The following is a 27,134-nucleotide window of genomic DNA, read 5'->3' as shown; positions in this document are numbered from 1 at the left end:
TTATCGGATGGTGGAGCAGGCTCGGGGCCGAATGGTGCACTCCTGTTCCTATTTCTTATGTTCTTATAAATGTTGGCATGTCTAGCAATTTGGGATGTGTGGGAATGTTGGGCTGTGTGGTAATGTTGATGCCTGTAGGAATCCAGGCTAAAGTACAGGGGACTCAGAGGAGGCCTGGCCCCCGGACATGCAGCATGCAGGTCCCCCAACATGTGGTTGTGCCCTGGTGCCCCCAAATCAAAGCCCCAGCTATGAGTAAATAGCCCAACTGCCTTGAGAGTCTCAGGAAATAAGAAGGCTAAGGGAGTAAACTCTGACAGAAAATCCAGATTGAAGTCTCGTAGCCAGTAACCTGTCATCTATCAGGCAGCTTTCCGGCACCTTCTACAGCGGAGATGGTGCCAAGCAGTACTGGCTTCAACCTTTCCTGATGCCTGGGCAACGGGGGGTGTCCAGACTATTTGCCCAGGCTTGCACGAGAGGACAATCCAGCTTCATGGTTTACGTCGGTACAACATGGGAAAAAACAGTTACCGGTGATAAGCTCTCGCTGGATTGGCATAGAGCACAAGTGCCAGGCGTTCTTTCTGACGGTGGAAGAGATCACACATCTCATCGGATAGCTACTGCCCACTTCAAACTGGGAAGCCCCTAGTCAGTTAGGTGCTCTCCCGCCAGGGCCTGCTTGTTCCAATGGGTGCTTGGAGCTTAGAGAGTTCTCTCTCAGCAGATGGGTTGCTAATCTCTGCCCAGGCAAGACAAGCTCAACAAAGAAGACACCAGTCTTTCACAGCACAAGGTGGAATGTGAGGATCGTGTGCCCTTACCAACACCTTCTGCTGGTTGATGATGCACACAAGACAGCTGTGATTGACAAAAACTTCCAAGGCCCAATGTGGGCATTGCTGTGCCCCAAGAAACTAGGCTGGCTCAAAGTGGATTCCTTAAAGAGAAACATTACATGTTCTTCAGGCAGGGGAAACCCAAGAGGCAGCATGTGACCACGGAGTGGGTTTCGCAGTAAAAGAAAACTCTACTCACGGTGATGGAAGCACCCAGTGAAGGCTCAGAGAGATTTCTAACACTTCACTTGTCAACCTGCACAGGCCCAGTTAACCTCATGTGCATCTATACCCCTACACTCACCTCCGCTAGGATGTCAAGGATCAGTTCTATGTGGCACTTGATGCTGCCATCAGCGGAATTCCCTGCACTAAGGGACTGTACCTTCTGGGGGACTTCAACACAAGGGTGGGTACCGACTACACAGCTTGGCCAACGTGCACAGGGCACCAGGGAATCGGCAAGATGAACAAAAATGGACAGAGGTTGTGGAGCTATGCTTCCACCATGGACTCTCGGTGACAAACAGATATTTCCAAACCAAGCTGTGCAACAAGGTGTCCTGGAGATATGTGAGATCAGACCACTGACACCAGCTAGGTCTCATCATCACCAGATGTACCACCCTCAACAATGTCCTCATCACTCGTAGCTATCAGAGCACAGACTGTGACACTGACCACTCCCTGGTGTGTAGCCAGGTCAGGATTCAGCCAAGGAAACTAGACCACTCCAAGAAGAAAGGTCATTTTCAGATCAACGCTTACTGTATCACTGACCCAGAAAGGAGATTCTCAACATCCTCCATTAAGCTGTTTTGGACAACAACACCCAAGGCCAGATTGTGTGTCAAAGTGGGATCACCTGCACAACGCCATCTATAACTGCACACACTGCATGTGGGAAAAGAGATCTGAGGAATGCTGCCTGGTTTGAGGCATGTTGGGCTGAAATGGAATCAGTTACTGCAACCAAGAGGAAAGCCCTCATGAACTGCAAGCAAGTCCCCAGCAAACAAAATCTACACGCTCTCAGGGCTGCCAGAACCAAGTCACAGCAGCCTGCGCACATTGCACCAGTTAATACTGGTTGAAACTTTGCAACAGCATACAATCTGCGACTGAATCCGAGATGCTGGAAGGATGTCTGAAGAAATCCAGAAAGCATCAGGTCCAGCAGCAGACAAATCAGCCCCCTTAAAGACAAACCGAAGAATCGTCCCAGAATTGCTTTAAGTGTGATAGCGGGCATGTAAAACAATGTTTACCCACCAGCCGGAATGGTGGGTTTTTGCGCCACACCATCCCTTTCCCGCCTCATTATTTATTCAGTCATGGGAAACACGCCGTTTCGCTGGTGGGCTCCCTCCAATTTGCCCGCCATGCCATCACCTTGTTGTTTCCTCACACCAGGCACCATATTTGAACTAAAGCCACGTGCACAGCTCTCAATGCTCACAGCCCAGGACTGCGGTACAGAAGACAAAGCCTCAAAAGGTAAGAAGACTGCAGGCCACTACTTTTATTACACATCTCTGGAACACTATTTGGATGCCGTGGAGACTGCCGCTATGTCCTCTACCCCCGCTCTGGCTGCAGGAGGCTCATCAGTGTCACCACTCCGGCTTGGAAGGCAGTGGCAGTGGTGATCAGTGCCAACACCACACCGTAGAGGTTGGCCATCCAGTGCAGGAAGAGGGTGAATGATCTCATCTGTGCCGCCAGGGTATGGCAACTGTCTCATCACTCTAAACTCACCCACTCAAGCCCATCACACATTCACCGGCATCACACTCACTGCCAGCTCATGGGACATCACCACTCACTCTCTCACACACACCCTCATCTCCATCTGGCCTCATCTCCGCTGGAGACTGCCTCCTCGGCTCTCGCCCTCTTGAGGCCACTTGCACAGATCAACATGTGCCCCCACACACACCCTGGGATACCTTCCTTCCCCAGTACAGCCCTCATCATGTAGCATCTTCCCTTGCCTGAGGCCACTTCTCCCCCTTCCTCAAGCAACCCATAGCCCTGCAGCCATTGAAAAGCCTTACAGCAGGTTGGGTAGGTAGATACCTGCCTGTGTGCCCCCTTAAAAGTTATGTGGTGCTGTCTGCAAAGCCTGACGCTGATGACTGCGAGTGCTGCCCAAAGCAAGATAGGCAAACAAACCTCGAAGTCCCGAGTGAAGTGCAGCTCACCAGGTGCATGCCACTTATGTTCAGTTGTGAAACACGTCGGCGTGATTGCTCAGATGATCCAGCGTGGGGGGTTGATTCCGGTGGGCAGGCAAGATGACAAAATGCAAATACATTTAAATTAGGTTCCCGACATTGGAAGATGGGAAACGCGGCCCGCCATTGACGGGCTGAGCGGACAATCGCAAACTGGTTTCACAATGGTGTAAAACCGATTTTTGGCCTTCTCACCATACTGTGCGCTCACGCCCGCCATGATGTCCAATGTCAACGGGGGCGGAAAATTCCAGCCAAAGACAGGGGTGATCATCACTGAATCAGCAAGCAGATGGAAAATTGGGTGAAGCACTATCTCGAGCTCTGTGCAAAGGAGAACACTGCCCCTGAAGAAGCTCTCGGTGCCATTCCAGACTTTCCTGTCATGGAGGAGCTGGACAGCGAGCCCACCATATTGGAGCTCAACAAGGCCACTGACTGTCTTGCCAGTGGTAAAGCCCCAGGAAATGGTGGCTTCCACCTGAAATCATCAAAAGTGGAAAACCGGCACTGCTCCGTGAACTTTTGTGTCTCTACTGCAAGGAAAGGTTTGTGCCTCTGGGCATGTGTGATGCAAAAATAGTCACCGGTACAAAAACAAAGGGGATCACAGTGACTGCTACAATTCCCAAGGCATCTCCTTGTTCAGTATTGTTGGAATGTTTTTGCTTGCGTTGCCCTGACCAGATCATGGACCCTGGCATCTACCCTGAGCCTCAGTGCAGCCTCTGAGCTGGCACACTGACAGCTGACAGAATTTTCTCACTTCAGCAATTACAGGAGAGGTGCCACAAACAGCGCAGACCACTTTACAATGTATTCCACTGATCTCCAGCAGAGACGGACTCTTTAAACAACTGTAGAAAATAGGCTGCCCGCCTGGACTCCTGCCCATCATTTCTTCCTTTCATGAGAAAAAGCACGGTTTTGTCAGTGACAATGGAGCAACATTGGAGGCTTTCAAGATCAGCAGTGGGTAAAGCAGGACTGTATCCTGGTGCCAACTCTCTTTGGTATATTTTTCTCCATGCTCCTATTGTACGCTTTTGGTGACTGAAGTGAGGGTGTCTACCTGCATGCCAGAGCTGAAAGCAAGTCGTTCTTGACAAGACTGCACGCCAAGACCAAAGTGTGTAATGTCCTAGTCCGCAAGTTGCTGTTTGCCGATGATGCTGGGCTGACAATGCTCAAACCTGGCTGGGATTATACATCATTCTTTATTCTTTCACAGGATGTGGATGTCACTGACTAGGGGAGGTAGTGGTGAGCTGCCTTCTTGAACCGCTGCAGTCCATGTGGTGTAGGTACACCCACAGTGCTGTTAGGAAGGGAGATCCAGGATTTTGACCCAGCGACACTGAAGGAACAGTGAACAGCATTTCCAAGTCAGGATGGTGAGTGACTTGGAGGGGAACTTCCAGGTGGGGTGTTCCCATGTATCTGCTGCCCTTGTCCTTTTGGATGGTAAAGGTCGCGGGTTTGGAAGGTGCTGTCCAAGGAGTCTTGGCGAGAATCTGCAGTGCATCTTGTAGATGGTACACACACTCCCTCCATCAATGGCACAGTATGTTTAATGTGGCGAATGGGATGGCAATCAAGCGGGCTGCTTTGTCCTGGATGTTGAATCTTGTTGAGGCTGCATCCATCCAGGCAAGTGGAGAGTATTCCATCACATTCTTGACTTATGCCTTGCGATGAACAGGCATTGGGGAATCAGGAGGTGAGTTACTCACTGCAGAATTCCCAGCCTCTGTCCTATTGTTGTGGCTACAGTATTTATATGTTCCGTTTCTGCTCCATGGTGACCCCCAGAATGTTGATCGTGGAGGATTTGGCAATTTTACTGTCACTGAATGTCAAGGGGAGATGATTAGACTGAGGTGTATTCCAATCCTAGTTCCATTTTTGAGGCTTTTTGGGATCAGGCATAACTCCCAATTAACTCCCTTCAAACTCAGCCAAAGGGAATTAGACTCAAGCACATATGACTGGGTCCACTGAGCCCAAATAGACTCCAGCCAAAGGAAAGGAATCAGTGGAATTACTACCTTCTTCTGACCGTCTTATTCTCAATTGGTTTTTAGCTAAATTGTAATTTTTCTGGATATTATAAGGGTCCAGGTGAAACTCCTCAGTGAATATTATCCCACCAAAAGGGAACAGGAGTTGGGTTCCTTGGGTTAGAAGACTAAGTGAGACAATTTAAATTTTAAAATGCACAAGTTTATAAGCAAGTATGAAATTCAATGGTTATATGAAAAATGAAAGTATAAATTGCGAATCTAGATAAATCCTGAAAAAGGAAAGATTGCTAGTTCTTATTTCGAATAGCTAATTCAAACTTTACATTTTACTTGTTACGGATATAATATTTTTAAAAGAAGAAAAGGATATCCATTAACTATTAAAGTAAGGTTATCTTAATCCCCGAGTGTGTGTGAGACTTGTTAGGTTCAAAACGAATCTGAAACGAATCTAATCTTATTCGAATTATGTGGATTCCTAATAGACCACCCCCTATTGATTTGGGGAAAGAACCACCCATTATAGTGAAGGTGTCTGTTCAATTTCCACAAAATGTTGTTTTGAATTATTCTTGGAAAGCTGCACCTTAGGTAACAATTATTGTGGTCAATTTAGCCTGGTCAAAGTCAAGCACCCAACAAGATAATCAGACTTGGTGACCAATATTTTTCTGTCTGTTTGTGGTTTTAACTATTGGAGCTCGCATTCTATGCTTACATGCTAGTGTGAGAGAGAGGACCATAGAATGTCATTTTTTTAAGCTGTGTGTAATTTCTTACCAGTGAATTCTCATTTTTGTGAAGGTAGTTAATCATATTGGCTTGAATTTTACCCTCGGGGTGCGCCTGAAGTCAATGCGGCCGGAAGCAGATGTAAAGCCCGCTCTTGGCTGAGATTGCCGTTAATGTGATATTACACAGGGTGGCCAATTAAGGCCCGCCCAGCATGGAACGCAACTGCCAGATGTGTTTTCCGTGCACAGGGATGGGAACGTGTCAAGCGCCGGGTCCAATGGGGATGGCGGGGTGTTCAAAAAAGCAGAAGATGCGGCTCTCTGAAGGCTGCCAGGAGATGTGGGTGAGGCTGAGGGAGCTGTTTGGAAGCAGTCCAACAAATATCCTGGCGTACAGACATAGCCTCAGCACCTAGTGGTCATGGAAGGCGGGAGGGCAAGTCGGGTGGGCAGTCTGACCTCCCCCCCCACCACCGTTTCTCAGATGAGTGCCTGGGAGTGCTGGTTGAGGAGGTCAGTGTCAGGCAGCATATCCTAATGCCCAGGGACAGCAAGAGATCATCGCCCCACCTGACCAAGAAGGCCTGGACAGAGGTCACTGCCCGGGTCAGTGTGTTCAACGTGGTGTATTGCACTTGCCTTCAGTGCCGCACAGGGTTCAATGATCTGCTGTGGTCAGCAAGGGTAAGTGTAGAAATGGCCTGGACCTGTAGGGAGAATGTGCCTGTTGCTCAGAACGTTCAGGGGTCTAAGAGACTGTACGCCAACTGGCACTTAAGCCTGCCCTGTCAAGGCTGGGATGTCAGCACAATTGGCCTCAGGGCAAGTTGTGATACAGCTCGCCTAATGCCCGGGTGGGAGGGTGGGTGGGAACCAGGAATGTACCTACAGGGAGACGGAGCAATAATGAGGCTATTTGTCCCTGTCAGGGGAAGAGTCATAACGCCAGCGGAGTGCCGCAAAACAGGTGGAGGAGTGCCAAATCTGTGCATCCTCATGCAGCACAAAAGCGATGCACTGGAGCTGGAATGCCACTGGCCAGCTCACTCCTCTGGTCGCGGTGAGGAGGGGGTCTCGGATGAAGGTAAGAGTGCAGGTGACAAATTCACGTGTGGTGGGTACTGGAAACATAACAACCGGCTCCTCTCATCAAAAACTAAACTGTTGTAGCCAGAGAGCTCATTGAAGCTCCAATGTAGATTGCACCATGCAGCAGGTCTCCACTGTCTCCGCAGCCCACCCAGTGTGCATAGTGACTTTGATGATTGAATGTACTGACCTTTTGCCTTCTTTCTGCAGATGCACCATCCGCAGAAGCCGCCAGCGACCCCGAGGACCCCCCCCATTGAGCTCTGAGGAAGACATCATACCTGCACCAGCGTCACACTGCCTCTCTGAACCATGCACCAGCGCAGATACTCACACATCATTGGGCATTAATTATTCAGCTCCGCAGGTAATGCACAGTGGTCAGGGAACATCACACTCGCATAAGGAACTGACAGAGGCAAAAAGGTCCCAGAGAGTCGACAGTGGAAGCACGGCTGGAGACCAGGACCATGCTGTGTCCGAGGCAGATTGCAAGCCTTTGGAGTCATCCTGCACTCGGACCTGCAAGCCCTCAGGAGGTCATTGCCAGCGTGAGAGATGGATGAGGCACCTAGTCTCCATGCTAGGTCGTCGTCCAACAAGGGTGAGCAGGGAGGTGCAAACACACCTCACGCTGGCAGACGAGCTGCCTGTTGTCTCTATGGGTTTCTCTCAGGGCATTCTGGACAAGGGCACAAGCTTCTCCACCCCTCTGCCAGGGCTGCTGCATCTGATGATGCCACAATGACTAAGGAGTGCCCAGCTATGGGGCTGGATGCACCCTCCCAGGCAGAGCCTGCTCAGGCTCCGGCGGTCAGAGGACAACTGCCAAGGTCATCAGGGCCACCAGGCCGGCAGAGACAGCAGGCTACCTCCAACGCCACTATCAGTGAGGCAGGGGCACCAAGACGCAGCATCCGCAGACATAAGTTGAAGGCACCTTGAGCACACCAGGGGCATGTCACGGGTAATATTTTTTGTGTTAATTATTTTGACTCTTGTGTTAGGGATGGACACTTTGTTCTTATTTTGTTCAGGTGAAGTAACATAAACATTTATTTGACTTAAATGAGCTGAGTTGGCTGGATGGTATGATTAGGTGCCAGATGCAGCACAGGCTTGTAAAAGAATGGCATTGTGTGGTGTTGGTGTACTGGGTTTGGTTCTCATTTATTGATTGTTAACAAAGGAGACAGTAACATTGTCTTGACGAGATTTTGATGCCTTGGATGGCGAGCAGAAGGTTCGCTGCATCAAATCATCCCTTCTGTCGCTGCCTCCATGAGGTTTTCTGTCCTCTGCCTCGAGGTCCTCACCCTGTGCCTCCCCAGGCTCTTCCTCTGAGCCATCACTTGAGTCATTCTCTGTGGCCTGTGGAGCTGCCTCACTTTCCTCAGCCTCCAGTGGGTCCCCCCTTGCCAGAGCCAGGTTGTGCATGGTGCAGCATGTGATGACTATGAGGGAGACATGCTCTGGAGGATACTGCAATGCTCCCCTTGACCAGTCCAGGCATTTGAAGGACATCTTCAACAGCCTGATGGTCCTCTCCATCACCACCCTTGTGGAGGCATGACTCCCTCAGCCTCAGTTCTTGAGTGGCAGAGCGGGGTCTTCAGCCACCTCTTCAAGGGATAGCCCTAGTCACCCAGGAATCATTCAGCCACTTGTGCAGGAGTCACGTACAGCCTTGGTACCTGTGAGTGCTGCAAGATGTAAGCATCATGTGAGCTCCCAGGGTAATGGGCAGAAACTTGGAGAATCTGTGTCTGTGGTCACAGACGATCTGAACATTCATTGAGTGGAACCCTTTTCTGTTTACGAAAGCTCCAGGCTCACTTGCTGGTGTCTTGATGGCTACGTAAGTACAATCTATTACACCCTGCATGTGGGGGAACCCAGCCATCACAGCAAAGCCTTGTGCTCTCTCCGCCTGGCTCGCCTCCACTGTCCGGAAGTAGATGAACATGCGGACATGTCTAAAGATAGCATCAGTCACAAGTTTGATGCAACTGTGTGCAGCTGATTGAGAAACGCCACAAAGATCCCACACTGGGCCCCGAAAAGAACTGGAGGCACAGACATTGAAGGCCACTGTGACCTTCAAAGCCACCAGCATGGGGTCTCCGCCCACGCAGTTGGAAGCGATTTCCGGACCTATCATGGGGCATATTGCTGTCACTGTGTCCCTGGAGAGGTGGAGTCTCCTGCGGCACTGGACCTCGAACATCTGGAGGAGTTGGAGGGCTGCCCGAACACTCTAAGCGCTGGGTAGTGGCATCTTCAGCATGCCCTCCTGCTTTGGCGTCCCTGCTGGCCCTGCGCCAACTAAGCCCATGCCTCTCCTCATAAAGATCTGTCCCTGGGATGCTGCCCGCGCCCACTTTGTCTCCTTTCCCTCCCCCTCTCCTCCTCTTCAAAGGAGGTTCCACCAGCAGAATACACTATCCCCATCAGGTGGGATGCAGAGGACCAGTGCCTTGAAAATGAAGGAGCTCTGTGCTACAATACTTAGGGGAACCTTCCAGGGAAGATGAGGACCTGAGATGCTGAAAGGCAGGCTTGACAATCAAACAAGATGCTAAGAAACTCTGGGACAACTATATACTCACACAGCAAAGGACTGGCAATGACAGACAAAGTGCTGCTGACCTTATAATGGAGGACAGAGAAAGAAAGATTTGTATTTATATAGCACTTTTCATGACCACTGGACATCTCAAAGCACTTTACAGCCAAGGAAGTATTTTTGAAGTGTAGTCACTGATCTAATGTAAGAACACAGCTGCCAATTTGCACACAGAAAACTCCCACAAAATCCCTCAATCTACATCACAAAATTGATCAGAAAATCTGCTTTTTGTGATGTAGATTGAGGGATAATAGGCCGGACACAGGGATAATTCCCCTGCTCTTGGAAGGAAGGTCATTGATAAAGCAGTTGAGGTTGGTTGGGCTGAGGACCCTACCCTGAGGAACTCCTGCAGTGATGTCCTGGAGCTGAGATGCCTGACCTCCAACAACCATCTTCCTTTGTGCTAGGTATGACCCCAACCAGTGGAGAGTTTTCCACTTGATTCCCATTGACTCCAGTTCTGCTAGGGTTCCTTGATGCCATATTGGGTCAAATGCTACATTGATGTCAAGGGCAGTCATACTCACTCTCATGTCTTGAGTTCAGATCTTTTGTCCATGTTTGGATCAAGGCTGTAACAAGGTCAGAAGCTGAGTAGTCCTGGCAGAACTCAAGCTGAACACCAATGAGTAGGTTATTGCTGAGTAAGCGCTGCTTGTTAGCACTGTCAACGATCCCTTCCATCATTTGGCTGATGATCAAAAGTAGACTGAGGGGTGGTAATTAGCTGGGTTGAATTTGTCCTGCTTTTTTCATGACCTCTACCATCTATAAGACAAGGGCAGCAGATAGTTGGGAACACCACCACTTGCAAGTACCCCTCCAAGTCACACGCCACCCTGACTTGGAAATATATTAACCTTCCTTCACTGTCGCTGGGTCAAAATCCTGGAACACCCTCCCTAACACCACTCTGGGTGTAACTACACCACATGGACTTTAGCAGTACAAGAAGGCAGCTCACCACCACCTTCTCAAGGGCAACTAGGGATGAACAATAAATACTAGCCTAGCCAGCGAAGCCCGCATCCTGTGAATGAATTTTAAAAATGAATAAAGGCAGATAGAGTATAAGAGCAAGAAGGTTATATTAAACTTGTATAAAACAATTATTATGTCCAGTTCTGGGTGCAGGACTTTAGGCAGAATGTGAAGGCATTGGCAAGAGTGCAGAAAAGCTTCATGAGAATAGTCCCAGGGATGAGGAACTCCAGTTACAAAGATAGATTGGAGAAGTTAGGACTGTTTTCCTTGGAGAAAAGAAGGTTGGGAGGAGATTTGATAGAGGTGTTCAGAATTTTGAGGTGTCGGGACAGAATAGATAGGGAAAACTGTTCCCACTGGTGGAAGGATCGAGAATAAGAGGGCACAGACTTAAGGTAATTGGCAAAGGAAGCAATGGAGACATGAAGAAAAACTTTTTCACACAGTGGTTGGGATCTGGAATGCACTGCCTGAGAATTTGGTGGAGGCAGGTTCAATCGAGGCTTTCAAGATGGAATTGCATTATTATCTGAAAAGCAAGAATGTGCAGGTTTACAGGGAGAAGGTGGGAGAGCGGCACTAGGTGCATTGCTCATTCGGAGAGCCAATGCAGACACAATGGGCCGAATGGCCTCCTTCTGTGCTGTAACAATTCTGTGATTGTGACTGGCCTGTAGTTCCTTGTTTTCTTTTCCCCTTTCTTGAACAGTGGTGTTACATTTGCTAACTTCTAACCTACTAGGACCATTCTAGAATCTGGGAAGTTTTGGAAAACCATAACCAATGCATCCACTACCTCTGCAGCTATCTCTTTTAGAACCCTAGGATGTAGATCATCAGGCCTTTGGGATTTGTTGGATTAGTCCCTTAACTTTCTCCAGTACTTTTCCTCCACTGATATTACTTACCTTAATTTCCTTACTCTTTTTACCCCCTAGGTTACCCATTCCTGGTGTGTAACTTGTGTCTTCTACTGTGAAGACAAACACAAAATATTTGTTCAATGTCTCTTCTATTTCCTCATTCTCCATAATTTTCCCTGTTTCGGCCTCGAAGGGATCAATGTTTACTTTAGTTATTCTCTTCCTTTTTATATACTTGTAAAAGCTCTTACAATCTGTTTTTATTTCCTGACTAGTTGACTCTCATATTCTATTTTTTTCCTTTTTCTCAACTGTTTGATGGTTCTTTTCTGGTTTCTATAACACTCCCAATCCTTAAACTTACTACTATTCTTCACACCATTATAAGCCTCTTCTTTTAATCTCATACAATCCTTAATTTCCTTATTAAACCACAGATGGGTCTTTCTTGCCAACTTTTTGCTTTTAAATGGAATACATTTTTGTTGAATGCTTTGAATTGTTTCCTTAAATGTTTCCCACTATTTAGTTCCGGTCATACCTTTTAGTCTATTTACCCAACCAACCTTAGTCAATTCTCCCCTCATACCTATGTAATTAGCTTTGTTTGAGTTTAATATTCTTGTTTGTGATTGAATTATGTTGCTTTCAAATCTAATATGGAATTCTACTGTATTATGATCACTATTTCCCAACCAAACATTTACTACAAGATTAATAATTAACCCTATCGCATTGCACAATACTAGATCTAGGTTTAGCCCTAGTTGGTTCTATATTATATTGCTCCAGGAAACTGTCATGAAAGCATTCTACAAACTCACCTTTCAGACCATCTTTACCAATTTAACTTGTCCAGTCTATATGAAGATGAAAGTTCCGCACAACTATCACGTTGCTTTTGTTACAAGCTTCAGTAATTTATTGTTTAGTGCTCTGTCCAATGTTATAACTACTGTTTGGGGTGGGTGTGATTGGTGGGGTGGGAGGGCCTATAAACTACTCCTACTAGTGGTTTCTGACTCTTGCTATTCCTAATCCCCACCCACACTGATTCTATTTCCTGATCTTCTAAGCCAAGCTCCTTTCTCACTACTGTCTTTGTCTCATCCTTTACTATTAGGACTACCCCTCCTCCCTTACTATTCGGTCCATTTTTTCAAACTGTTGGAACATTTATTTCCCAACCTTGGTCACCTTGTAACCAAGGGCAAAATTTTATGGGTCCCCACTCGCGGATTCGCAGATGGGTGGGATGTTGGCCTGTAAAATTCCCAAGGTGGCCTCTTCACCACCTACTAGCCTGCCCTCGATTGTTTGCAATTCTACGGAATGTTTTGGTGATTGGGCACCTGCTGCATGTGTCTGCAATGGTGATTAGATCCACACCCTCTATCTATATTTGTGCCACTAGTTCATCCATCTTACTGTGGATGCTATGTGCATTCAGGTAAAGAGCTATTAACATTTTTTTAACTGCTATTCTTTGCATGGGCTTTCCTCACTGATGCACTATTCCCGTTAAACTCTCTGTCCCTTCCTGTCCCACTCTGCTTATCTTTACCCAAATCGCTACCCTGTCCTATTGTCTCAACTTTGCATTTTGGATTTCTAAACCTCCTTTCAGCCAGACCCTCCTCTCCTCCTCCTCACCCCTTTAGTTTAAAGCCCTATCTACAGCCCTAGATATAAGATCCACCAGGACATTGGTTCCAATGTGATTTAAGTGAAACCCATCCTAACACAACAGCTCCCTCTTTCCTGAGTACAGGTGCCAGTGTCTCATTAATTAAAACCCCTTTTTCCCATGAGCCTCCCATTTAATTCTCTAATCTGCTTGACCCTATGCCAATTTGCTCGTGGCTCAGGTAGAAATCCAGAGATGATTACCTTTGAGGCTGTGCACTTTATTTAAATGTAAAGGAGTTAAAAGTGAATTTAAAATAGATATTATGAAAAACTTTGCAACCTTCAGGACTCAATATTGAATTCAACAATTTCAGATAATAACTGCTGCTCATTTTTTGGGGCGTTGGGAGGGTGGATGGACAATAGGTTAATGATTCTGCTGCTGGTATTTACCCCTCCTCTAGACCCAGCTATTGTTTATTTACTTGTCCCATTTCTAACTCTTTACCTTGCACCATCATTTCTTTTGTCATTTAATCACTCCTTCCTTCCACCCTATCACAGAGCTTCCCCTTTCCCCCTCACCCTTTCTGTACTTGCTTAGGATCTTTTACATTTCCATTTTTTTTCCGTTCTGACAAAGGGTCATTGACTTGAAATGTTAACTCTGTTTCTGTCTCCACAGATGCTGCCAGACCTGCTGAGTACTTCCAGCAATTTCTGTTTTTGTATATTTGCAGTATCTGCAGTATTAAAAAGAACTTTGCTGAAAATTGTGCTAAATGTTTATATGAATCAACTAGGCAGAGCATGGGAGGCAGAAACATTGGGGACCTTTGAAATACAATAGGTTTTCTGATGGATGACTAAGGTGCTAAAGGGATGAATTTAAAAGGATGGTACATGTTGGATCTTGTGGATCCTTGTTGCACACTTGTTGTGGAGTGGCCGGTTGGTACTATAGATATAGCTGATCAGCAGACACTGCTTAGGTGGAAAGCATTATGTTTATTTACAAAGGTACTCAGTAGCAACTCACGTGTGCTTTCACTTTACATCCTATCTCCATACTACTGACTACTAACGACAGAGGAGCGCTACTCTTCTATTGGTTACTCAAGATCATGTGATCATCCTTTGTAACATTCTTCTTAAAGGTATATTACACATATAAAACCATAATTACCACATCCCTCCCCCTTTACGCAAAGCATACATCTTACATTTACAATTACAATTTTCTCAAGATAGCAAAATATTTACACTGGTAAGTTATTTACAAAGTCAATCTTTCTGGGGGTTTCCTTATGCATGTAGAATGCCCCAGCTCTACAACTTCAGATTCTTTGTCAGGAATCTCCTTTTCCGGAGTTGTCTGAACATCAGATGCTTCGGTGGGCACCTGCAGTTCTGTATCCTCAGCTCTTACAGGAACATCAGACATGTCTGTACTAGGTTGATTTCTTGCAACAGGAAACACAGACCCAGCCGTGAACACTGGTGGAATCAATTCTTGGTGATTTGTTTCTCTCTTCCTTAGATGATCCACATGTCTCCATGTGACTCGGCCTCCCACCTCCATGTGGTAAGATAGAGGTCCAGTCACTGCACTGATTTCACCCTGTAACTACTTTGTTCCTTCTCCTTCACGTATACCGTCTCTCCCATGGTAAATTTCCTCTCACGACTATGCCAGTCGTGTCTAGTTTTCTGACTTCTCTGACCCCTTTCCATCATCCCCCTTCCCCCTATATTCGGCATTATTAAGCTCAATCTCATCCTGAGACAGCGTTTCAACAATAACTCTACAGGTGTGACACCTTTTGCTGTGTGAGGGGCGGTCCTATAATGGAAAAGAAAGCGTGCTAGCTTAGTTGCTAAGGAATCTCCAGTTAGCTTTTTCATGCCAGCCTTGAATGTTTGAACCGCCCTTTCAGCCAATCCATTTGAGGAAGGGTGGTGTGGTGAAGTTTTTACATGAGTGATACCGTTGAAGCTGATAAACTGTTGAAACTCAGCACTTGTAAATGCCGTGCCATTATCAGAAACAATTATTTCTGGTAGTCTGTTAACAGCAAAACTTTGACGTAGCTTCTCAATCATAGCAGAAGACCTTGGTGACTTCACCTCATATGTCCATCCATTTTGAGTGAGCAGCAACATTGATCCCATGAAAGGTCCCACATAGTCAATGTGTAATCGCACCCATGATCTTCCTGGCCACACCCAAGAGTGTAACGAAGCGGTTGAAGGTAACTTTTGCAGTTGCTGACATTACACACAGTGCTTTACTAAACTCTCTATTTGGCCATCCATCCCAGGCCACCATAGATAGCTGTGTGCTATGGTCTTCATTTGGGAAATTCCTGGATGTGTGCTAAATAGTTCAATTAAAAGTAGCTCCCTTCCCTTTGGAGGAACTGTCCCTCGTGCTCCCCACAACAAGATGCCATCCTGGCTGGTTATTTCATGTCTTCTGTTGAAGTACGGTTTCATTTCGCCAGATACGGGCTCTTGTGACCAACCTTGAAGCATTTGTTCTCGTACTTGAGATAGGACTGGATCCCGACTTGTCTAGTCTCTGATCTGTCAAGCACATACCGGCGAGGAATCTAAGAAATTTAGCAATAAAACAAGTTTCTGTGGAACTGGGACATCATTGCCTTGTAAAGGTAAACGACTAAGGGCATCAGCGTCTGCAATTTGATTTCCAGGCCTATGCACAAAAGTATACTCGCATGCTTTCAGGATCAAAGCCCATTGTTGTATTCTTGCTGAGGCTATAGGTGCTGTTGCCTTTTCCCCATTAAACAAACCTAGCAATGGCTTGTGGTCTGAAATTACTGTAAAATGACGGCCATGTACATACTGATGAAATTTCCTGACACCAAAGATGATGGACAGGCCTTCTTTTTCTATCTGCGAATATCTCTTTTCCACTGTGGTGAGCATTCTTGATACATAACTTCTTGGCCATTCCAAGCTGTCATCCATCCGATGGGAGACAACTGTTCCCACTCCATATGGAGATGCATCACGTGTCAGCACCAATTCTTTCGTCTGGTCATAATGCACTAATAGATTGGACAAGTGCAACAGTTGTTTCACCTTAATGAAAGCTCCTTTTGGGGTGTCTCCCAAGACCAATGTTTGTTCTGTTTGAGTAGAGAATGCAGGGAGGCCAGCATTTGGTAGGAACCACCCATAATAGTTGATCATTCCTAGGAATGATTTGAGATCTGAGACCTTCTTTGGCGCAGGTGCCTCTCTTATGTCCATCACTTTCTCCTCAACCGGGTGGAGGCCCTGTGAATCTACCCGGTGACCCAAATAGATTACCTCCCTCGTTTGGAACGTGCACTTTTCGTTTTTTAAACGCACTCCAGCTTGCAAGAAATATTTTAAGATTTCTTCTAAGTTTGCCAAATTCTCTTTTTCAGTGAATCCTGTCACCAATACATTGTCTAAATAGACTACAACCTGGGGCACTCCCTGCAGTAAGCTTTCCATTGTTCTCTGAAAGTTGACACAAGCTGAGGAGACACCGAAAGACAAACATGTATATTGATACAACTCTTTGTGGGTATTAATTGTGACAAATTCCTGGGAGGCATTATCTAACTCTAGTCGCTGAGAAGCATGACTCATATCAAGCTTTGTGTAGGTGGTTCCACCTGCCAGATTGGCATTTGGTCTTTGATTTTTGATATGGGGTGTCTGTCTAGCTTAGCTACTTTATTAACCGTCAGTTTATAATCTCCACAACTTCGGACGCTTTGGTTGGGTTTAAGGATGGGGACTATGAGTGTTGCCATTCTGAGAACTGCACAGGTTGTATAATGCCCAGTTTCTCTAATCTGTCCAGTTCAGTGTCAACCATTTCTCGCAATGCATAAGGTACTGGTCTTGCCTTCATGAATCGGGGGGTTGTCTCTGGATCCACATGAGTTTTTGCTTGCAGCCCCTGGATCTTCCCAGGTTCATCTTAAAGACTGTGGCATATTTTGTAGTAACTCTGGTAACCCACTTACTCTCAACTGGAAAATTTCGGACCATTCTAACTTAATCTCCTTTAGCCAGTTTCGCCCAGGAGACTTGGTCCCTCGCTTGCTATCACCAACAAGGGTAGCTTTACCGATTGGCTTCCATAATGGACAGTTACTCTGCTTATGCTTCTCGGCAGAGTCTTGCATTTTTGCGCCCTTTTTGGCTGGGGCTACATGTCCGATATGGAGGATGGAGTCATTTTGCGCTCCCTGTTTGGCTTTTGAATCCCTTACTGCACTTTCCATGGCCAGTGCTAACTCTAGCACCTTCTTAAAATCCAAATTTGTTTCGGACAATACTCTCTTCTGAATCGTGTCCTCATTCACAATGCACACTAAATGATCTCTGAGCATGTCATTTAGAGATGTACCAATCTCACAATGTTCCATTAACTGCTTCAAGCTTGCCACATAACAAGCGTGGGTCTCTATTTGAACCGTTGCATCGTTACCGAAGCCTTTGGCTGGTAATGACCCTTCACAAGGTCCACCAATTCATCAAAATATTTTGAATCTTGGGCACTGGGTGCTGTTAAACTTAGAATCAAGCTGTAGGCTTTATTCCCTAAGAGGATTGCTCACCTCTTCTCTTCCCCCATAATCTCGCTCGCTTGGAAAAAGAACACGAGGCGTTCAATATAATGAGACTAATCGTCCGTGGCTGGATCGAAAGGATCAATTTCCAAATTGCGGCATTCGGGAAGGGAATAACTTCTTTGATTTGAACAAAACTTCTACTTACAATTACTGTGCGAAGTACAGCCCGATTGCACTTCTCTCGATTTCTTCCATTATTTTATTGTCATCAACAGTTTGTTGTATCCTCACTTCATCATCACTTTATCCTCATCACCAGTTTGTTGGATCTTGTGGATCCTTGTTGCACGCTTGTTGTGGGATGGCCAGGTTGGTACTATAGATAGAGTTGATCAGCAGACACTTCTTAGGTGGAAAACATTCTGTTTATTTACAAAGATACTCAGCAGTGTGCTTTCACTTCAAACCCTATTTCTACACTACTGACGGCTAACCACAGAGGTAGCCCACACTACTCTTCTATTGGTTACTCAAGATCATGTGATCTTCCGTTATAACATTCTTCTTAAAGGTATATTACACATTGGGTAAAACCATAATTACCACAGTACATAACGAATCATATTTGATAGTCTTCACTAGCTTAGTAGTTCCGACAGAACTGTAAAGGCTCAACGATAGCTCCAGATTCGTCAAATCCAAGTGTTACCATCACTAACAGGATGAAGACCCAATAGTCCTTGTAGATGCTGGGGAACAACTGGAGATTCCAAGACTGAGACCGGTAGATGTTTGTTGGGGAAGGGTATCAGGAATATGGAGCAACAGTAGGAAAGTGGAGCTGAGGTCCAGATCAGTTATGATCTAATTGAACATTGGAGCAGGACATGGAGCTGAATGGTAAACTCCTGTTCCTAATGTTCCTTGTTTGTAGGGTGGGGTGAGGGCCTCTATTATTAATGTAGATCTATAGGCAGTGGTGTGACAGCCCACTCTGTATCTTTGTTAGCAGCTGACACTTGACCCCTCAGTTTTATAACTGGCAGAAACACTCCCTGTTTTGCAGCAGGTTCCACTGCCAGAGTGAGGTCTCGAACTGGGGTTGCCAAGTCCAATACAAGGTAGGAGCTGAGGAAGAGCAACAGTCAGGGTTTGGGTTGTGATGGGCAGATTTTACTGGGAACCTTATTGATTTATCCTCCAAATCGGGAGCGATTGGGAGAAGCAGGCTTTTGGAGTCTAGTTTATATTTTAGGAATTCCTGCACAGCACATTGGGCAATCAGGCAGTGAGTAGCTCTAGTCCAGGGCCTTCCCCAACAGGACGGTGTTCTAACACTCTTCTTTGGATTGTTCCCAGGTGGCCAACTTGCTCCGCTTGTTCCAGATCCCGCAGATCAGCTATGCCTCAACCAGTGCCAAGCTGAGTGATAAATCACGCTATGATTACTTCGCCCGGACTGTACCTCCAGATTTCTACCAAGCGAAAGCCATGTCTGACATCCTGCGCTTCTTCAACTGGACATATGTCTCCACCGTGGCATCTGAAGGTGACTACGGCGAGACGGGCATTGAGGCCTTTGAGCAGGAGGCTCGTTCTAGGAACATCTGCATCGCCACCTCGGAGAAGGTGGGCCGCTCCATGAACCAGAAGACATACGACGGGGTCATCAAAGCTCTGATGCAGAAGCCCAACGCCAAAGTGGTGGTCCTGTTCACAAAGAGCGAGGATGCTCGGGAGCTGCTAGCCGCTGCCCGTAGGCTCAATGTGTCCTTCATGTGGGTGGCCAGCGATGGCTGGGGTGCACTGGAGAACGTGGTCAAGGGCAACGAGCAGGCAGCCAACGGGGCCATAACTATCGAACTGGCAGCCCATGACATTGAGGAGTTTACAACCTATTTCATCAACCTCAGCGCTTACAATAACACCAGGAATTCATGGTTTAGGGAGTTCTGGGAACAGAAGTTTCATTGCAGCTTAAGGACACTTGACTGTGGCAGGAACTCCCTCAAAGTGAAGTTTGAGCAGGAGACAAAGATCATGTTTGTGTTGAATGCGGTGTACGCCATGGCCCATGCCCTCCACAACATGCAACGGGCACTCTGTCCCAACACCACCAAGCTCTGCGACAACATGAGGCCCATGAATGGGAAGAAGTTTTACAAGGATTACATCATAAAAGTTCACTTTGATGGTAAATAAATTCTTCATTGTTGCTTCATTTCAGTAAAGAAAAAGAAAGACTTGCATTTCCGTCATGTCTTTCATGATCTCAGGACATCCCCAAAGCATTTTATTCCCAATTAAGGCCAATTGAGGTGTAGTCACTGTTATAATGTATGAAATGCAACAGCCAATTTGCACATAGCAAGGTCCCATGAATAGCAAACAGTTAAATGATTCAATACTCTGTGCAGTGGTGTTTGCAGGATAAATATTACTTAAGAATATACAAATTAGGAGCAGAAGTAGGCCACTCGGCCCCTCGAGCGTGCTCTACCATTCAATAAGGTTATGGTTGATCTGATTTTGACCTCACCTCTGCATTCCTGCCTACCCCTGATAACCTTTAACTCCCTTGTCAATCAAGAATCTATCTAACTCAGCCTTAAAAATATTCAATGACCAGGGCAGAGGGAGAACTCCCTTGCTCTTCTTCAATCTAGTGCCCTGGAACCTTTCATGCCTTAGTTTAACCTCTCTTCCAAAAGACGGCACATCCGACAGTTCAGCTGTCCCTCAGTACTGCACTAGAGTGTCCTCACTGTTTCACTGGACGTGTTCTGGTCATGTCGTTCCTATTGACTCATTTTCTGTACTTTCTTGTTAACATTCGTGGGCCTCAGCACTGAATGTTAACTATGAGGCTGGATTTATTTAGGCAGTGGATTGGGCCTGGTTCACACTGATGCAGAAAGACTGAGCAAGGCCCCTGAATGGGACAGGAAATCAATCAGGAGAGAGCTGGACACGATAACAGTGACCCCCTGAGCAGCTCACTTGGTAAATTCAGGGTAACCAACCGTCCCGGATTTTCAGGCACTGTCCCGTAATTTACCTTTCCTTCCCACAGCCTGAGTCAGGCCACCCCGGGATTTCATCTGCTGAGGTGGGATATGTGGCTGCACACACATCAGCCGTGGCAGGTTAGTGGCTTGTGTTCCAGTGGGAATCTGGGAAGAGGGCTACGAGCTGGAAGAATCAAAGCCAGCCTAGGTCAAGGGCAGACTGCCCCACCCACTCTGCTCTCAGAGATTTGGCAGCAGCCCCTCTGCTGTCACACTCTCATCAGCACCCCTCCCCCTGCAAAGTGTCCCTTAATTCATTCTCCAAGAGTTGGTCACCCTGCTGCTCACAGTGGTACTGTGCCATATAGGTCACAAGCAAAGACCCCCGATTTGAACCCAGCTCTGTGTTGAGGAAACTGATATCAGCAGAGGGCACTTTGGGCATGACAATTTGCCTCAGTGCCCTAGGGTTAGTGAAGAGACAATCAGGCAGTGCTTGTCCTCTTGATTGTATAGCCAAATGGTGAAGGATAGAACTGGAATCTCGTTCTTTATTTGCTTTTATTTACAGAGAGACACTGCATACTGAGTACCACCAATGGGTGGATGGTGTGCTGAATTTAAACCTTGATAAGGCAAGAATCCCATTAACTACAGTCTGATCCCATGTTTGTGCTAGTCTGACCCTGTTATCTCACTGCATTAATTTACTTGAGACCCTGCCAATCCTGTTCTCTTGTCTCCCCAGCTCCTTTTCAACCTCACGATACAAAGAGTGAAATCCGATTTGATACATTTGGAGATGGAATTGGCCGTTATAATATCCTTAATTTCCAGTTGAAAGGTGGGAGATACTCCTATGAGAAAGTTGGCTACTGGGGAGAAGATCTCACATTGAACACCAGCTTGATTCCCTGGGCCAAGGCATCCATCCCCACATCACAGTGCAGTGACCCCTGCGCCAAGAATGAAGCCAAGAGTATGCAGCGCGGAGATGTCTGCTGCTGGCTCTGCATTGCCTGCCATCCTTATGAGTTTCTCTATGATGAGTTCACTTGCATGGATTGTGGGCCTGGAAGGTGGCCCACTGAGGATCTCAGCAGCTGCTATGAGCTTCCAGAAGAGTATATCAAATGGGAGGATGCTTGGGCCATTGGGCCCATCACCATTTCCTGCCTCGGCTTCATCTCAACCCTCTGTGTGTTTGGAATCTTTGTTAAAAATAATAACACCCCAGTGGTGAAGGCATCAGGACGAGAGCTCTGTTACATCCTTCTCATTGGGGTCCTGATGTGTTATAGCATGACCCTGATCTTCATTGCAAAACCCTCAACCACGGTATGTACCTTACGCCGTTTAGGATTGGGGTCCTCCTTCGCAGTTTGCTACTCGGCCCTCCTCACCAAGACGAACCGCATTGCCAGAATCTTCAACGGCGTAAAAGATGGCACGCAGAGACCACGGTGCATCAGCCCAACTTCCCAGGTGGTGATCTGCTTGGCACTGATCTCTTGCCAATTAATTGTCGTCATCGTGTGGCTTGTGGTGGAAACGCCCGGCACCAGAAAGGAGACCACGCCCGAGAAGCGGGACATTGTCACTCTCAAGTGCAACACCAAGGAATCCAGTATGCTCACCTCGTTGACGTACACTGTGGTTCTCATTGTGCTCTGCACTGTGTATGCCTTTAAAACCAGGAAGTGCCCTGAGAATTTCAATGAGGCCAAGTTCATTGGGTTCACCATGTATACCACATGCATAATCTGGCTGGCCTTCCTGCCAATCTTCTACGTCACCTCCAGCGACTATAGGGTAAGCAACACACCAAAGTCTTTATTCTAACAATGAGGAACTAAACTTAAACTGGCCCTAACCTCTGATTACTGAGCGCTTACTTACCAGCTGCCTCAAACCTTGGAGACATTACTCATTTTTACCCCATTGTTCCTGAATGTCAATCTCAGCCCACTTGTTTTCTGATTTTCCATGGAATATTTAATCTTTTATAAATCCTGATGGTCCCCAAGACACGGCTCACCAGCACTTCCGCCAATCATTTGCCCCTGCCCTGGTATCTCTTTAGTTTTCTCTATCCTGTACTCTCCTTGGGATTCAACCTGGTCCCATTTGACTTTGCTTTGAATCTGTGTGCTAGTTGAGATGAGGCTTGTTTGTGTGGGAAAATGGAACAGCTTCGCTTTCCAGGCGCCCAGTGTGAGCATCAAGCACTCATATCACAGTATCAAACAGTGGGTATTCAAGTAAAGCTTCCTCCATTTCACCTTCCAATGCACCTCAGCCCTCACCTCAGAGGAATTACATAATATTTATAGCATAAAACACAGAAACATGCCACTCAGCCCAGTTCTATACTGGAGTTTCTGCTCCTCACAAACCCCCTTTCACTCTACTTCATGTACCCCCATCAGAATATCCTTTCACTCCCTCCCCCCATGAACTTACCCAGCTTCCCCTTAACTGCATCTAAGAGCAACCATACTGCACAGTGTGACAATTTTTCCCATTTAACACACCTCCATCCTGTAGCCTCTCTGAGTACATTTGCCAAGCAGTGCAAAGATGGTTTTGTGATGTGCTCCATGCCCATCAAGAATTGGATTGAGACTGTCCAAAATCATCTCCCAAAGGGCCCTTACATCAGCAGGCAGAGGAGAATTTCATTCCATCTGTCCGAACCTGAGTCTCATAGCACTGCTCCATACAGGGATCCCAGCCACTGGTTTAATTCTGCTAGAACTCACTTACATTTCCTGCTAGTGATTGCAGTGATGCCTTGCCCAATCCTGATTCTATTTCCATTGGATTCTTCTCACTCCTCATGCCCACATCCCAGCCCCTCCTCCAATTTTGAAACTTATCACTCGCCCCCAGTTATCACTCACCTCGCCCTCATTTACCCTCATCATCAGCTATGGATTGGCTTGAATTTGACCATTCTTCCAGTCATGTATGACCCTGTGACCTCCACTACCCTCTCCCCAAGCATGACCCTGTGACCTCTAGCCTCTCCCCATGTATGACTCTACAGGATCACCTGTTCCCTTCCCATCTTCCCCATCAAGAATTGCCCTCTGCCCCTCCCTATGTGTGATCATTTCTGCTCATGTTCACCGTATCTCCCACATATCCATGAGCTAAACGACATTGGCAAACTTTGAAAAGCTTAAGCATCTTTAAGAGATGTTCCTTTAAGATGGAACCATAATCTTCTACCGTGTTAATCATCAAACAGCCATCTCCTACATGACAGGTCACAATGAGTCAGGTTGAGCCCTGTAAAAAAACAATGCTAATTGACATCCTGTTGGATTTGTATAACTATAAATAATTATTTTCCTTTTTTCTTATTCATATATGACTATTTAATAATATGTTACTGATGAACTATTCATTTTGGGTGTAATGGTTAGCGAAGGCAGCAGTTGTCTTGGGTTACGTGTCACTGAGTCATTCATTGGGTCTGTGATTTCACCTTGAAAGGAAAGTCCTGGAAATTATCTATTTCTGCTAATTTATACTTGGGGAGTAAGGCAACGTTAGCAAGGTTGGCATTTATTGCCCTTTGCTAGCTGCCCTGAGAAGATGGTAATTTCTTTTAGGTTTGAGACATCTTAGCAGCTTGAGCCACGGGAGTTTCATACAGTTCACATCTAACACCTCTCATATCACCAGGCCATTCCAAAGTCTTCCGCAGCCAATGAATTGCTTTAGAAGTGCAGGCACTATTGTTTTTCAGGTCGTACACCAGCCAGTTCAGTGCACAGTAGGATCCCACAAACAACAAATGAAATAAATGATCAGTTAAACCAGTCATGCTGGTGTTGCTTGAGATTTAATGTTGAGAGCTCTGCACTTTTCTTTGGGAAAGCGACAAGGCATCATTTCCATTGCCATGAATAGGAAGACTGGCTCTAGTTGAGTCTTTAACCTGTCATGAGGAGAAACACCTGGGCTTCAGTGAGCAGCAGCGTCTGAAGGAGATCCTTGTTTTAATCTGACAGTTTCCCTCTCTGTCTCTCTCTCTCTCTCCTCGCAGGTCCAGACGACCACCATGTGTATCTCCGTTAGTCTGAGTGGCTCTGTCGTGCTGGGCTGTCTGTTTGCCCCCAAAGTCCACATCATCCTCTTCCAGCCTCAGAAAAACGTGGTTACCCATCGGGTGGCGACTAGTCGTTTCAGCGTGACCGGGTCAGGGGCTGTCCACTCACACGGTGCGTATCTCCCTCCACCCAGGCTGACCTTTGAGGATTTCCCCCTATCACGGGGAGGGTCAACCTGCCCACAACTCCGCTGCTCATCACTCCCTCTATACTTGCTTAATAAATAATTTACATTTGCACAGATGACCTGAAATGCTCGTATTGGGAGAGTTTTCACCCTGCACCTGTAACTGCCTCCCTTCCTCTCCCCATGATACCGACTTATGTTGGGGAATGGTTCCTTTGGGTGTCAGTCTCAGCCCCCTGAGCCCTGGGTCCTCATACCCCATTGGCTATTCTTACCAAACAGTAAGCTATTTAAACACATGCATTGGGGGCACAGCAAACAAGCCTGAACCCCTCCTTCCATGAGCTTAGCAAGATGACACTGAGGACAAGCGTGGGTCCCTTATCACCACACGTGCCCAACATGTGTACAGGTACAGGGCCTGCTGTGAGAGCTTGTGGACCCCAAGTGTTTCCATCTGTCTATCTGCAAGAGATGATGGGCACACTGCAAACGATGCATTGTGGATGGGTGCACCTTTGCTGATGGCCAATGCTGAGAAACAGGTCCTGCCACCAACATGAAGCTGCCAAGTAACTTGGTGGGTTGTTGTTGTTTTTGGCATCAGCACTTGTTACCAAGCTGCTGTAACCACTGGTTGTCATGGTGATGCATACCAGCCCACAGGAGGTATCACTGAAACAACAGCGCTGAGCTAAACTTGGAATTTCTCTTTGCAGGTTCTGCTGTGCATTACGTGCCAACTGTATGTAATGGGCGAGAGATAGTGGACTCCACAACATCATCACTATGAGGATTGGATGTAGGCCTGCCTTCCTGCCACTAACCTCTACCCTGCTAACCCCCCAACCCCCTCCACCACGACTCCTTCAGAGAAGTGTATAAAGTAAAAGTCTTCAAGTGACAAAACTGGTTATTATGTTATATGTATAAAAGGTTTTTAATAAGTAGACTTCTTGTGAATTAGTATGTGCTATTGTAATTAATGTAAATAAAGTGTTTTTTTTTAATGAATATTGTAACCTAGTCACTGTTAACTACTCCTAGATTAGTACCAGGTCAGTGGAGTCATTAGGACAAACTATTATCAAGTAGATCCCAACAATGTATGAAATTCTGGCAGCTAAGAGGTTCCTAGTGACTCCCTGATGTCAAAGTTTGTTGTCTGTATTTTACTTTTAAAAAAAAATCCCCCCCCCTCACCCCGTCCCACTCCTTTGGCTCTGTCTCCTGAGGATGCTGACCATGGTCACTGGTTTATAATAACTAAATTTACCAAATTTTCCCACACTCCTTTCCCACTGGCTTCCCAGTACATACTGGCAGCAGTAGGAAAGAGCTTGGAAAGTCTAACCAAGATGAGTCACATTCTCTCTTTATCACATGGGTTTGTAGGATTTTACGTGTTTAAAGTGATGAATGGTTTTGATAGTGTAGCTAGAGAGAAACTGTTTCCATCGGCAGGAGTGTTTGTAATCAAAGGTCAAAGATTTAAGATAATTAGCAAAGAAGCCAATGGGGAGATGAGGAGAAAGTTGTTCTGCTCAAGAATCCACTGTCTGAATGGGTGTCGGGAGAGGATTCAACTAACTTTCAAAAGGGAAATGGGTAGCTCCTTCGAAAAGGGAAAAGAATTGAAGGTCTATGAGGTAGGAGCAGGGGAATGGGATTAATTGGATAGCAAAACAGACAAACGTGATGGGCTGAATGGTCTCTGTGCTGGGTGGTTCTAGGATTTTTATGGGTGATCATTCAGATTCTCTGAAAAATCACCATCCAGAGGCCTTGGCAGCTTTTGTTGAGAGTCAACTATGCAGGTATACCACTCCCCTGCTGTTTGGCCAAGGAGTCATTCTTAATGAGTGCACCTAGACAGCGAGTGGTGTTGACGGTAGGCGATCCAGGTGAGCATCACAGTCGAGCTCCATTTTGTCCTCATCTGATGTACACATGTTCACTTTGCAACAGGATTGACTTGAGTGTCATCGGTACCAGATCCTTGGCTGCTATTTCTCTTACCTAGACTAGGCTAGTTCTCGTATCTCTAACTGCTCTTCCTTGCCCGGCTGGTATGGGCTGAATCAATCCAGAATAGGGATCAAATCATGGACTAGAATCATGGAACATACAGCAAAGAAGGAGGCCATTTGGCCCATCGTGCCTGTGCCAGTTCATTCAAAGAGCTATTCAATTAATGGCACTCCCATGTTCTCTCTCCAATTCCACACAAGTATTTCCTTTAAAAGTTTTTATCTAATTCC

The 27,134-nt window shown here is 46.4% G+C and overlaps 1 protein-coding gene across 1 annotated transcript in view; it reads left to right on the top strand.

The window, feature by feature from the left end:
• The window catches only part of LOC144681821 (metabotropic glutamate receptor 3-like), a 51,989-nt gene extending 25,496 nt beyond the window's left edge, over positions 1-26,493 (top strand). The window contains exons 2-5 of the mRNA XM_078543844.1: positions 18,977-19,811; positions 21,374-22,437; positions 24,683-24,857; positions 25,593-26,493. Of these exons, the coding sequence (XP_078399970.1) occupies positions 18,977-19,811; positions 21,374-22,437; positions 24,683-24,857; positions 25,593-25,666 (2,148 nt within the window). The 3' untranslated portion in view covers positions 25,667-26,493. The remainder of the gene's footprint in view (positions 1-18,976; positions 19,812-21,373; positions 22,438-24,682; positions 24,858-25,592) is intronic.
• The last annotated feature ends 641 nt before the right edge of the window (positions 26,494-27,134 follow it).

Source organism: Cetorhinus maximus, chromosome 6, assembly GCF_964194155.1.
Source record: "Cetorhinus maximus chromosome 6, sCetMax3.hap1.1, whole genome shotgun sequence".
NCBI classification, from domain to species: Eukaryota; Metazoa; Chordata; class Chondrichthyes; order Lamniformes; family Cetorhinidae; genus Cetorhinus; species Cetorhinus maximus.
This window is presented reverse-complemented; position numbering and strand designations above follow the sequence as displayed.